We start from the raw sequence: 14,965 nt of genomic DNA, 5'->3' as shown, positions 1-14,965 counted from the left end.
TAACCCCTGAAGTGTTCATTACACATCTGGAAGTGGGTATAAAAATGTATGCTGTGCCCTGAGGATGGAGACAGAGGAAAGGGCACAGGGTTGTTTGTCCCCTCAGGAGCAATAATGTGCTAAATTTATCTAATAGTTAAGAAAAATGCATAAAAAATACATCTTGCTTGTAATATTTGTCCTCTGGGGACCATAAATATCCAGCAACTGTCATGAATGTCTGACCAGAAATTTGTTTTTAGACCTTAGACCACTTTTTAAATCCTTCATTTAGCTAGGATTAACCCTTTGGAAGCTGCATGCTGCATTCAGACGCCTTTCACAAGCTACTTGACCCTTTGAAACGTGAGTAAATTGGTTTGACTGCTTTCAAAAACATGGTGAAACATTTCATGACCAATTTGACAAGACAAGCCTCACATGCTGCAAGAAATACTTAATTCCTGCAGCTTGTGGGGCTTTTCTTGGGTGAAAAGAAAATTACCCAAAAAAATCGTTTAAAAAAAGGGGGAAGCCTTATTAGAAAATGATAAAAATAAATAGGGGAAAATGTCCCGAAAAGATACTTATATTTATTTTTCAAATTATATTACAGGAAAAAAATGATAAAATATATAAAATAAAAACATATATATATTTATTTTAAGCCCTTTTCAAATTCATTTTCTTGCACATTTCTGTTTTTAGTTTTTTTTTTCAGGAAATTTTATTTGTACTTTTTAACTTATTTTTTTGCTTATTTTGGGCCCTGTCTTGTTAAGATGCTTACTGCATTCTCTCCATATTTTTGAAAGAAATAATATCAATTTTCTCAAGTTTCAAAGGGTTAAAGTTCACAGTCATGTTACTTAGCTTTGATTATCTCCCCTCACACTCCTGATTTTCTGTGTTCTCCAGAGCCTAAGAGTCCAAACCATCATGATTGTTTGTAATTTTCAAGCTGTCCTGACCTGTGCAGGAGCAAGGTGCGGGCTCAGAGGTTCCGGGTCTGTGGGTCACTTCTTGGGGCTGCTGTAGTGTCCCAGAGGTGAGCCTTGGACATAGGTGAGGATGGCGCTCTGCAGGTAGCTGGCTCTGTTGGCCTCGTCCTCCCTCATCCTCTGGATCTCCGCCTCTTTCAGCCGCAGCTTCTCCAGCATGGAGGACATCTGACTCTCTTTGTCGAGGAGTGCCTCTCTGTGGTTACTGCTTAGTACTGCAGGACCGCAAGCCACACAGGAGGACAGGTATGAAAGACATCAACAATTGTTTTAAAAACATTTCTGGTGATTTTCTTGAACTTTTTACAATTTTTAGTTTGCTTTTTTTTGAGTCATCTTTTTTTAATGACTGCAAGCATATAGTAGATATAGATTTTTTTTAAAGTTGGGGAAATATGTATATGGAAAAAAGAAAAACAAAAGCCAGGCAAAAACTATATTTATAATTCTTAGAATTTTTGTCACAGAATTATTGTAATTTTAAGCACTTTTCCAAGTCTTTTTTTTCTTTGTTTATTTATTTCTTTTTACTATTTTTCAGGTAGTTTGTTTTGTACTTTTTACCAATTTATTTTAAAAAAGAGGGAAAAATAAAAATAGCAAGGTAAAAACTATTCATTCATTCATTCATTCATTTTCATTAACCGCTTGTCCTCACAAGGGTCGCGGGGGGGCTGAAGCCAATCCCAGCTGTCATCGGGCGGGGGGACTATTGCAGGGCCGACACATATAGACAGACAACCTTTCATGCTCACAGTCACACCTAAGGGCAATTTAGATTCACCAATCAACCTGACCTGCATGTCTTTGGTAAAAACTATATTTATAATAATAATAATTATTATTATTATTACTTGTTATTATTATATATTTACACTTATGTTATAGAATTATAATTTTTAATCACTTTTCCAAGTCTTGTTTAACTTGGTTTGTATTAGTTTCTTTTTATTAATTTATCTATTTATTTATTTATTTTTGTTTTAATTTGTTTGAAAAATTTAACCTTTTGTCACTCATGCCTTCTTCCTGTGTTTTTGAAAGAAATCAAGCCAATTTGCTCAGGTTAAACAGGAATACATGACACAAACAAAGACACAGTAGGGAACTTATTGATTTGTTGAAATGTGCATGTTTTATAGAGGGTAATAAAAAAGATGTGTGAAGCAAGAAGAAAAGAGAGAAACAGTGTGGTGCACCTTTAATCTCTCTCTCCAGAGCACTGATCTTCTCTTTGAGTCCTCCCTGTGCCGTCCTCTCTGCCTGGAGATGTCCAATCTGCTCCTGCAGCTCCACCTTCACCCGGTTCACCTCTGCCACCTTCTCCTGGTCCTTACCCGACAGCTCCTGCAGCACAGCCAACACCCGAATGATTCTCATGACAACAAACACACACCCATCACTGATCACTTGTGGAGGCTGCTCAGATGGATGAGGCCTCTGTGCAGCAGCTACGAGTATCTGCTGGGGTTCATCTTGCATTTAGTCTCAGGTAAACTGCACATACAGAGCCCAGCTGGCTGGCTTGGCTTCCAGCCACATGCAATCTGAAGTTTTCACAGGCCCACATTCATGTCTAAATAAATCTGGTAGGAATCACAGATCTGACCATGGGACTATAGTGATTTCCACATCACTTATATGAAACACAACTATATAACACGTAATGTGGGTCTGCAGCATGAACACAGGGGTCATGTATGCAACACAATGATGCCTACAAACTCCTGTAGGTGCAGGAGGTAACTGATGGGTCCTGACCTGCTGGAGCTCCTCCGTCCTCCGCCGCATTGCGTTGATCTCGATGCTCTGCTGGCTGTTCTTGGCCTGCAGCTCAGAGATGGTCTGTTTCTGCTGGGAGCAGTGCAGCTGGACCTCCTGCAGGCAGGTACGTGCTGAGCGAAGCTTCTCCTCCAACGACGACACATGTTCCTGCTGCTCACAGGACAGAAATGTGGAAATGAGGATGATGGAGAAACCAAAAAACATCACACTAATTTTTTAATGGGATAATCCACTCAGTAAAAAAGCCGCTTTCCACAGAGTCCCAGAGAGTCATTAGACACAATGAAATATGAGAGAGGGGGATCAGGCAATAGCTGATATACATATGTACAAATTCAATTTAAAAAGGCATGATTACAGAATTTCAGCATAGTCATTATCCTCTCCTTTCCTAGACTCTTAAATAGCCACCATGTTTCTGTACAACTTTTATGTGGTCATAACAAGGACTAGGTATCAAATACCAGTATGTATGTATGAATATGTGTGTGTCTATGTTGTATGACGCAGCGGCTTTGAGACCCAAATCAAATTTTCCTGTGTGGGACAATAAAGTATACCTTATCTTACCTTATCTTAAACCTCAATGCTTTCTGGTGCCATTCAAAAGGTGTTATTTTAGAAAACTTCATTTATATGTACAGAACAATAAAAACAATGCCATGTATTTAACATTTATCTATTGTTAAATAAAAATGGGTTAATTACGTTTTGCTAAACATTCAATGAACAGCTACAGCCTTTTGTTCTCCACCATCATTAAAGCCAGATACTGAAACTCCTGATTCAAAACCATGCAGCCGATCAGACTGAGTTTAGATACGATATTATTCAATGTTTAGCTGCGAGATTTTTAACCCTTAAGGCCCCCTTTAATATTATTCTGCACAAAATGCGCTTTTCAAAATCATGCTTTAAAAAACATGATACATTAATATTATTTTCTACTTTCATTAAGTTATTTTTTAACCAGCATCAGTCCTAATTATTAATACCAAATATTCATTGATTTTCAGGATTTTAATGCTTTAAATGCCAAGTTTTGGTCATGATGCCATTATGATCTTAGATCTCAAAAAAAAACAAAACACAAAAAATATTTATTTTCAATACACTACATGCTAAGTAGATTTTTTTGATGATCACAGTCTGGGATTTGTCGGTGATTTGCAGCAACATTGATTGTGACAGTGCATCTAGTGGAAATAGCATGTATTTCAGAATCAGAATCAGAATCAGAAAAGATTTATTGCCAGGTATAGTTAACACAATACGAGGAATTTGTTCTGGTGGTTTGGTGCAACATAAATATAGAAAAAAAGAAAACAGATAAAATAGAAGATACAAATATAAAATATAAAATATAACAATATAAAAGGTACAAGTCTAGTATTGATATTTACATTGAATTACATTTTCTCCATATGCCAAATACTGTATGGTCAAAATTACATCATCAGGTGGAAAATAGTAAAAATTGCAAATTCCAAGGCAAAAGCCCAGAATGACCCCCAGAAATAATACAAGTATTCGTGTTAATTAGCTTCAACTGCTCTAATCTGCCAGTGGTGATGTTAGTAACCAGTGACAGTCGGCTAAAAGTGAGAAGCCTGCTAACCTACATCTTTTTATTGCTCTTTGCTAATAAAAAAGAGTGAGAAGAGATAAAAGCTTGATTTGTTTGCATCAGAGCTTAAAGACATAATGCTGAACTTTTCCACATTAAAATCGCTAAAACAACATTTTCATCACTGTTCAAACCCCTGTCATTTAATCAGGTTGACTGTCCTTGTCATTTGGCAGCCTGTCAGTGGTGTCATATCTCCTTTGCACATGTGTCAGGGTTGTGTTTCTCTGCCAGAAGCTGTCATTAACTGACTTTTTGCAATTCACTTTTTGGCTACATGTTTTAACCAGATGAAGGATTTTAGTCATCGGACGTCTTGATCCTATGTTAACCCAAAAATAAGCTGAGCAAACATTAGCAGCAACTCGACTCCAGCTCCTGACAAACAGAGCAGCATCAGAGAAACATTGATTGTTTGCGTGAAGCTGCTGTATTCATTTATCACTTTAATTCACCAGGTCCATTTTGATGAAAACGAGACCTCTACAGATAATTCAACTCCTGGTAAAATTCTGCTCAACGATGAACACTGCAGGAACCCTAACCACAACCAAAAACTGACTGCAATAACTGCATTGTTTCTGCTTTTGTTAGTTAGCTAGTGGTAAAAATTAAATGTTTCAGGAGTCTTGGTATTTTGCAGACTTGGAACTGGATCCAAAATGGACCATTGTCGAAACACTTCCATACCATGGATTTATTAAGAAGGTCTGCATGTTTTTTAGTAATATTAGACAAAAATGGCGACCGACGGGTCGGACGTGCGCGAGTAGACAGCGCAGGGTCAGTCTGCCAATTAACTTCTACATTGGTAGTACTATATGCTGAACGCTTCAAGTTCGAATTTAAATGTGACTTTGCAAGTGGACTTTCTGTTGATGTCACAATATTACTAAGAAACTTACTTTTGAGCCTGATACAGCGACCTGAAAAATCTACGTCAATCTTACTGAGTGATTGCACCTGCTGACTTGTCGCGGAACAATGGCTGAGGGTAATATTACTCTACAAACTTTATGGGAAGCAGTGAATGGAAGTAAAAATGGACTCTTGCTCAGATTGACGAATACTGATGAACAAATGGCTCAAATACGCTCCTCAATGCACGCACTAAATGAACAAATTGCTGAAGTTCAAATCAGAGTGAGTGCGACGGAGGATAATGTGGTAGACGCTGATAAGAAGATCACGGGGCTGCTTAAAACAGTGGAGATGTTGGAAATGAAGGTGGACTATCTGGAAAATAAAAGTCGACAGTCCAATCTGCTGATTTATAGCGTGATGGAGGGTGAAGAAGAGAAGAACACCGTGGCGTTTATTCGCCGCCTTTTGCCGGAGATCCTGGGCCGGGATATACAGGGGGAATCCCCGCTGCAAATTGAAAGGGCGCACCGCATCTCTACACGGGACCCATCGAGGATAAGACCCATCATCGTGAGGTTTGGGAATTATCAACAGAAAATAAAAGTGATGCACTGTGCCCGGGAACGAGGAGAACTCTTTTTCAAGGGCAAAAGGGTTTCTATTTATCCTGACTTCAGCGCAGCCGTTCAGAAGAAACATAAACTCTTCGCTCCAGTGAAACAGAGACTGCAGGCCGCTGGCATAAGGTATGAAATGCACTATCCTGCTACGCTTTTTGTTAAGCACAGGGGCTCCAAAAAGAGTTTCAAATCTCCCGCTGAGGCTCAGGATTTTCTCAATGAACTGGAAGCGAACAGTGAAGAATCTCCGATGAAATGACTGAGAGAGAGATGATTTATTTTCATTAGGCTACAAAGCTGATAGACTGCTACTGTAAGTGAGGGCACCAGGAGTCCATAATTTGTGAATATAGCTAGGGGAAAGTAGAACTATCTGCTTTTCTTCCTCTTTCAGTTGTGTTCTCTGTGTTTTTTGTTTTGTTTTGGTTTTTTTTTTGTATTTTATTCTCTCTCCTCCATTTTGTTTGGTTAATAAATATGAGTGCTAAATGTAGTGGAACCTAGATGATACTTGAAGGCAGACATACCCAGTCTAGATAGGGTAAGGTGATGGCTTATATCAGTATGAGATTGATATATGGTCAATTTTTGTTTCTTGTGTGTTTGTTAGTTTTTTGTGCTCCCTAAATATCAAGGGCTGTAAAAATCCAGTTAAGCGAAGTAGGCTATTATCCTCTTTCAGGAAAGAAAATGTTTCTATTGTAATGTTACAAGAGACCCACCTAACTGATGAAGAACATAAAAAACTTAAGAAAGACTGGGTAGGACAAGTGTATTTTTCTTCTTTCAATAGTAAAAGTAGAGGAGTGTCTATATTAATCCATAAAAAATTACCACTCATTATTTGATCACTTTGAGACTGATTTAAGTGGTTGCTATGTGTTGATTTATGGTTTCTTGTATGGTGAAAAAATTACTATCCTTAATGTGTATGCTGCTCCTGATATAAATGTATCCATCTTTACTACTATGACTGATTTATTGCTTAAATATAGATGTCCAATTATGATTGTGGCTGGTGATTGGAACTGTGTAATGGACAATATATTAGATAGGAAACCCAAGCTTGAACACAACGAAAAGGAATCCTAGACAACGAGCTTTACAGCAAATGCTGGATGAGGTAGATGTTGTAGATAATATGGAGGTTTAATGCACCCTTTTGATAAAGATTATACTTTTTTCTCTAATCCACATAAAACATATACTAGAATAGATTTCTTCTTGGTATCTAAAGTATCTACAGAGCTTGTACTTAGTAGCAGTATTGGGAGCATTCATATATTGGATCATGCCCCAATTATAATAGAGATCTCTATAAGTAAATCACATAAATATCGACAATCCTGGCAGTGCAATAGGTCAATATTGTCGGACCCTGAATTTTGCTCTATGACAAAAAGGAAACTTTTGGAATTTTTAGAAGTGAATGATAATGGGGAAACAGATCCATCAAATCTATGGGGGAGACAACAAAAGCCTCTTTGAGGGGCCTGATGATATCATACTGCTCTGCCAGAAAGAAGAAAGTTGTGGAAGAACAGAGGAGATTAGAAATAAAGCTACAGGATGCAGAATCGGAGCATAAGCTGACACTGTCTAAGGAAAGCTGGGACAAAGTATTAATTTATCGATCTGCATTTAATACATTGCAATCTCAAAAGTCAGAAAGAGCTTTATTTTTACAGAAGCATAAGAGGTATGAATATGGAAATAAACCAGGACATTATTTAGCTAATCTAATTAATAAACAAAAAAAACTAGTAATATAATTACAAAATTGAAGGATAAAAATAGTAAATTAGTATATACATCCTCTGAGATTTCAAATGTGCTCAAAGACTTTTTCTGCTCATTTATATAAATCCGAAAATTCAGGAGAAGAGGAGGGGATGAATGCTTTCTTTCAAAAACTTAAGTTACCTAAAGTTAGCAATGTTGATAGGAATGGATGCTTGATGCTGAAATTACATCTGAAGAGTTTGTTGAAAAAAATATTATTAATTTAAAAAATGGAAAAGCTTGTGGCCCAGATGGCTTCCCTTCTGAAGTATATAAGACCTTTAAATCTATTTTTGTTCCTGTTTTAACAAATATGTTTCAGTATTCCTTTCAGGTTAGGAAACTACCTAAGACAGTGCATTTTGCCACTATTAAGGTAATACCGAAAGAACAAAAAGACCGGATAACCCTTCTTCATATAGACCTTTATCAATTCAAAATATAGACTCTAAAATATTGGCCAATATTTGGCAACAAGACTTAACTTAGTACTGCCCAAATTAGTGGACACAGACCAAACTGGTTTTGTTCGAAATCGTCCCACTCACATACAAATATCAGACGATTATTGGGCATTATGCAGTATTCAAGACTTAATATGAACAATGCAGTTATAGTTGCACTAGATGCTGAAAAAGCTTATGATCGAGTAGAATGGAATTATTTATTTAGAACACTCAATGAATTTTCTTTTTGGTAGTATTTTTATTGATTGGGTCAAATTTGTTCTATGCATCGCCGCAAGCTGCTGTATCTGTTAATGGTTTGTCCTCCCAGATGTTTTCCTTAGAGAGAGGCACAAAACAAGGCTGTCCACTGTCTCCCTTACTTTTTGCTCTGATTATAGAGCCTTTAGCTGAGACTGTAAGAGTAAGTGATCAGGTGATGGGCATTCAAACTAATATCAGAACACATAAAATTCCATTATATGCTGATGATGTACTTTTATTTATGAAGGAATCATCTAAATCTATACCAGCTTTAATTAAGATTATAGATCAATTTAGCACTTTTTCTGGATATTTAAAATAAACTATGATAAGTCCCTGACCTTACCTCTTGGGAAGACCTGCAGTGATTCATAATATTTGCCTTTTAAGGTGACCCATAACGGATTTAAATATCTTGGGATTTTTTTTTTTCCGCCCAATCTCTCTGATTTAACTAAATTAAATTTTTTTACCTGTAGTTACTAAAATCAAATCAGACCTTGAAAGATCGGTGAACTTACCAGTGTCCTTACTAGGCCGAATTGCAATTATTAAAATGAATGTTTTGCCACGATTATTGTATCCAATCCAGATGCTACCTACCTATATTCCGTTACAATTGTTTAAATCAATACATGGTGCAATTCGTAGATTTGTTTGGAAAAATAAGCGTCCTAGGTTAAAGCTGCAAAAGCTTCAGTCTCCCATAAAAAATGGTGGCTTAGCTTTACCCAATCTGATTTATTATCATTGGGCTTCACAATTGAGATTTGTCACAGACTGGGTAAAAGATAGCAGGTTTCCTTTAAAGATCTGGAAAGTATAGGACTAGATAACGCATCAATAGCAGACCTTCCCTTTGTATGTTCTAGGAAGTTGCAAATTAGGATGAAGGATAATTTTATAGCTACAAATATATGCAAGTCTTTGACTAGCATACGTAAATATTTTCGTTTAAATCAATATTCATTCTTAGCACCTATTGTGAATAACCCTGATTTTGAAAATTCTTGTGTAGATGTGGGATTCAGAGACTGGAAGACCGCTGGTATTACAAAAATTAGTGATTTGTATATAGGTGGTGCACTAAAGTCTTTTCAGCAACTGCAAGAAGAGTTTAAGCTTTCTCGAACCCAATTCTATCGTTATTTACAAATGAGGAGTTACTTAAACTCAATTTCATATTACAAATGTGGTAGTAAGCTGAATATTCTTGACAGGCTCATCATGAAAGCAACAACAATTAATAAGAAAGTGATTACTTACATATACGATTCAGTTGCTTACGAATGATGGGACTATAATTAAAATAAAAAATAGTTGGGAAAAAGACTTTGGTGCTCACCTAGATGACCAAACCTGGCGTAAGATGTTAAACAATGCCAAGAAAATTACTAGATCAGACAAATCACATGAAGTACAATATAAGATAATTAACAAACTGCATGTGACTCCTGAAATACGTAGTAAATATGATGATTCATGTTCTGTAGCATGCAACAACCAGGCACTTATTTTCATTTAATGTGGTCATGTCCATTGATTATAATATTCTGGTCTAATGTCAAAACAGAGATAGAGAAGTTTCCTTGGCATTACAATGGTAATGGATCCTAAACAGTGTATTCTTGGTATTGGTCTTCTTGTCCTTGCCTGGTCAAACTGGTAAAATTGTTGAATACTATGTTGTATGCTGCACGTCTGTCTATTCTACATGTCTGGCTTGATGAGCACCCGCCTACGTTAGCAATGTGGTATGACAAACTGCTATCAATTGTTCCTTATGAAAGACTATCTCATGTGGTGCAAGGCACCTTAGATGAATTTGTTAAAGAATGGACCCCCCTGAAAATATATTTTTTTGGTGCGAGTGGCCATCAATAATAAGGTTGGTGTAAATTAAGATAACACCTAAACAGTGTATTCTTGGTATCGATCTTCTGTCCTTGCCTGGTCAAACTGGTAAATTGTTGAATACTATGTTGTATGCTGCACGTCTGTCTATTCTACATGTCTGGCTTGATGAGCACCCGCCTACGTTAGCAATGTGGTATGACAAACTGCTCAATTGTTCCTTATGAAAGACTATCCTCAAAATGTGGTGCAAGGCACCTTAGATGAATTTGTTAAAGAATGGACCCCCCTGAATATATTTTTTTGGGTGCGAGTGGCCATCAATAATAAGTGTTGGTGTAAATTAAGATAACACCCCCCCCCCCCCCCCCCCCCCCCCCCACCCACATTCTGTCTTTTTTATTTTTATTTTTTTATTTTATTTTATTCATTTATTTTCTTGTCTTCTACATGTATTTATGTGCTTTTTGGTTTTCATCATGTTGTATTAATCATTGTTGTATGTTTGTGGTTCGTGACCATGCGGAAGGCTGTAAGTTTTGTGTTTACTTGTCTGATAGGAGCTTGTATTGCTGTCATCGTAAATCAAATCTAAAAATTAAAAAGAAAGATATAAAAAAAAAAGAAATGTCTGCATACAGCCAATGGACGCAGGACCCGTTATTCCTAATGAGAGAGCTGCTCATTGGTTGCATGAAGTTACAAAAAAGCTCATTTCCAGGTACAGAATACCCAGATCTACGGGCCCATGAGGCTTGTGCACTGGAGATTACAGCATACGAGTGTGCCCAAGGAGGTAACTTCCACCAGCGGAAGTCCCCAAATGACTTCCAGGTTGAGTTGCTATGCTAGCTTGAATGGCATGTCTAAAAAAAATATAACTTGCTGCTCTTTTAGACTTTCCAAATGAATTCCCCCTTGCTGTCTGTGGATCACCTTGACCCCCTGAGTGGGATTTTTAAACTTCCAATCCAAGTGTAATATTTATTTCGGCTACCTATACCCCTAACAATACTTTTTTGCCCTATTCAGGACGCCCTACACTTGACCACAATAGGGTGATTCGACATCTTTAGGTTGGTGGTAAATGTTGAAAAAGTAAACCAAATACAATATATATATTCCCCAAGATTTGATAGCTGTGAATACCTAGGACCCCCGGATTTAAAACTGTTATAACACAACTGAATACTGAATCTCCCTCTTGTGCCTACCATTGAGCGCTAATCAACATTGAAGCTCTCCTATTTGAAAATATACTTGCTCTGGACAAAAGCCATGGGGGAGACGTTATACTATAAAAGTAACAACGCAGTAACATCTTAATAACAGATCAATGAGGTCCCAGATTTTTGAGAACCCCACCCTCCCCCCTGACCCACTTGAGCTCGAAGCACCATTTCCTACAGCTCCCATCCTTCACCCTGGGACCCCTCTCCGTCACACACGCGAGCGTGGGCTTTACTCAGCTTCCTACTGCAGATGGACATTATTACACGACATTACATTAGGACCCACAGGTGAGTACCAGAGATCTGTTAGAGAGCATCGATAGACGGGATAAAAGATGGGCAACATGACAGGATCCTTTTTCTTCTTTCACATCTGTTTTTTGCTTGTATTCATTTATGCACCAAGTGTCTTAATACCACTTTTAGATGTGCGCACTGCTTGAACTTTTCATCATGCCATCTCCCCCATTATATGGCAGCTTTGTCAATATGTTGGAAAATCGCCGCGGACAGCGTGAAGGATCGTAAGTTTTGTGTACTTGTCTGAGCCCGACTTCTGCGCATATTCGCTGCGAAAAGTACCGCGCCGCGGGCAAATCGCAAAAATGGAATATCGTAAGATAGAAAAAAAATGGTAGGTCTTGGCATACGCCCCCGGGACGCAGGACACGGGGGCATTCCTGGATCGCCGCCCCGCCCCCCCCCGACCCGCCCCGCCGCGCCGGGCCTCGCCCCTCCCCCCGCATCCCCGGCCCCAGCGCCCCCCCCCCCCGCCGCGCGGCCCGGGCGGCCGCCCGCGGGGGAGCCCCGCCCCCCCCGCCGGGCCCGCGGGGGCCGGCTGGGTCGGCACCCCCCCGGCCCGTGCCCCGGGGGTCTCGGGCGCCCGCGGCGGGTGGCCACCCCCCGGCGGCAGTCCCGCCCCCCCCCCCGCGCCCGCCCGCGACCCCGCGCCCCCGCGGGGGGGGGCCCCCCGGCCCGTCACCGGCCCGCGGGGCGCGCCCCCCGGCCGGGAGAGTCCCGGACCCCCCGGAACGGGGCCCTCCGCCCTCGCAAGTGTATTTTTTCGCCGCCCGCCCGCCCACCGCGGGGGTCCGGGCCCTCCCCCCCCGCGGGGGGGTGGGGGCCGGTCGCCCCCGCCCGGGGGCGGCCCCGCCCCCCCCCCGGGGATCCGCGCCCCGTCGGCGGTCCCCCCACCCCCCCCCGCCCGCCCCCGCGGGCCCCGTCCCCCCGGCCCGGGGACCCCGGGGCGCCCCCCCCGCCCGCCCCCCCGACGGCCGCCGCCCCCGCATCGCGCTTCCCCCCCGGCGGGTCCGGCGGGGGCGCCCGCGCCGCCGCCGCCACCCTGGATCCCCGGCTCCCCGGCCCCCCCCCGCCCCCCCCCCGCCCACCCCCCCCCCCCCCGCCCCCCGTCGGTCGCCCGCCCGCCCCCCGACCCCGCCTACCCCCAGCCCCCCCCCCCCCCGCCCCCCCCCCCGCCCCCCCTCGCCGCCCCCCCCCCCGCGGCCCCCGCCCCCTCGCCCCCCCCCCGGCCCCCCCCCCCCCCCCGCTCCTCGCCCCCCCCGGGGGCGCTCCCCCCGCGCCCCCCCCCCCGCCCCCTCCCCCCCTTACTTAAAGCTCCTATAACTTGGAAGACCCTGGAATTATGACACGACATTAGACATCTCAGGAGCACAGGTAGGGGTCGTGGTTGAGTCTGGTAGAGAGCATCGATAGCAACTGTATAGATTAGAATGTTGTCGACATACTGACAGATGGCCTTCTTTCTTCTTTCACATTAGGCTTTGCCTTGGTGGCGTGGCACCTAGTTTTATAACTTTTTTTACGATGTGCGCATGCTTGAAATTGTCAGACATGCTGAGCTTCCCCCACAATGCTGCTTTTCAATCTGGTTCCCCCCACTAGTGTCTGACTGCGAGTATATGTATATAACGCCCGCCCCTCCATGTTAGTGGATGAGACGGACACGAAGGTATCTACTGCGTTTTTAAACTCCTCGAAGGAGATATTCATCATCATAAATATCTGTATTTCCATTGTAAGAAGTTATTTCTGTCACTTTAGGATGGTGGCAGCCTGATGCACTCTGAAGAGGGCACCTAGATTATGAATTTACAGAAGTGAGGGAATCTATGATATAGTGTCCCGCATAATAGGTTAGAGATCTAGTTTAAGAATCATCCATTAATTATACAAAAAGGGGGCTTTTCCTTCCACGGATTGACAGCTGTGACAGCATATCCATGTGCCTCACATTACAATTAAGAGCTGCTTGCGATTGGTTGGACTAATGTTTTAGCTGGGAATTTAGATGGACAGACAGGATTTTATCATTCCATCTTCAAGTGAAAAACCGCTCTTGGCTTCGCTCAAAAACAGCAAAGGCAAATACTACAACACTTAAAAAAAAGTATTAAAAAATGCACAAATGCACAATACACAAGATAAAATAGTGCAACAGGCAGGTAGGAGCAATAAATTCTATAAATGAGTATAAATAAACAATAAAAGAGAGTGGATCTTACAAAAATAGTTGTTTTCCCCTGATACAGTTGCTCTGTGTTATTCTGTGCCTGAATGGCATAGGGAATAAAGATTTTTCTCTAAAGGTTACAATTCGGTTTTTGGGACCCTAAATCAACGGCCAGGACAGGAGCAGCTCAAATTCTGAGTGTGATGGATTGTGAGGCATCTGCAATAGCATGTTTGGCCTTCCTGCGTTACAGCAAACTGACAAATATATTGCTGAGCTGTTTTCTGTGACTTGTCAATCAACTTCCCTGCAATGTTGGACTAGCTTGTTTTTGCTCTTTTCACTCAATGTTCCGACTTGATAAAATGCTTTCTATGCTTTGCCTCTGAAATACCATTTCATGGTCACCAGCCCACCACTGAAGACAGTTGTATAATTAAAGCTCTTCAGTACAAAGGTGTTACCATGCTCTACACTCCCCTCAGTTACTGAGAATTGGGAAATTCCAGAGTGGAAAGAGAAGCATCCTTGTGGATTTGAATAACCGTACTCTCTGGAAAAAACACGTTTAGGGACCATAATAAATTCCCCATTTGATAAAAATCAGCACCCAATCAGTGATTTTGACAATAATCACCTGTTGTGTTAAATTAGTTTATGTAAACAGAAAATCACTGAGATGCTGGAGCTGGTTCAGTGTCTGATTTTACCAATGATAGCACCACAACACCGCATGGATGTCCTGTACATTATCAGGACACATAATTATAGATCCCACCGCAAACGTGTTTAACCCTTTGAAACTGGGGCGGGTAAACTTTTCTTGTGCTGCTTTCAGACGCCTTTCACATGTATTTAAACCTTTCCCTGAGCAAATTGGTGCAAAAAAGGTAATGAGCCACTTGCTTAGAAATGTTCCATGACAAGAAATTACAAATTTTAATTTTTTGTTCCACTAGGGGGAACACTTCTGGGGAAAATTAAAGTCAAGGTAAAAAAGAAAAAAAAAACTAGGGGGAATAAATTCTATTCATATATTAC

At 41.2% G+C, this 14,965-nt stretch overlaps 1 protein-coding gene across 1 annotated transcript in view; it reads right to left on the bottom strand.

Annotated features, from left to right (window-relative positions):
• Positions 1 to 677: 677 nt before the first annotated feature.
• Positions 678 to 14,965, bottom strand: part of lrrc45 (leucine rich repeat containing 45) — a 34,771-nt gene continuing 20,483 nt past the window's right edge. The window contains exons 15-17 of the mRNA XM_042507427.1: positions 2,742 to 2,915; positions 2,180 to 2,327; positions 678 to 1,195 (exon numbers count right to left, since the gene is read on the bottom strand). Coding sequence (XP_042363361.1) covers positions 996 to 1,195; positions 2,180 to 2,327; positions 2,742 to 2,915 — 522 coding nt within the window. The 3' untranslated portion in view covers positions 678 to 995. The remainder of the gene's footprint in view (positions 1,196 to 2,179; positions 2,328 to 2,741; positions 2,916 to 14,965) is intronic.

This window comes from Plectropomus leopardus, chromosome 19 (assembly GCF_008729295.1).
Source record: "Plectropomus leopardus isolate mb chromosome 19, YSFRI_Pleo_2.0, whole genome shotgun sequence".
Classification (NCBI taxonomy): domain Eukaryota; kingdom Metazoa; phylum Chordata; class Actinopteri; order Perciformes; family Serranidae; genus Plectropomus; species Plectropomus leopardus.
The sequence above is the reverse complement of the archived record's forward strand: the minus strand, read 5'-3'. Positions and strand labels throughout refer to the sequence as shown.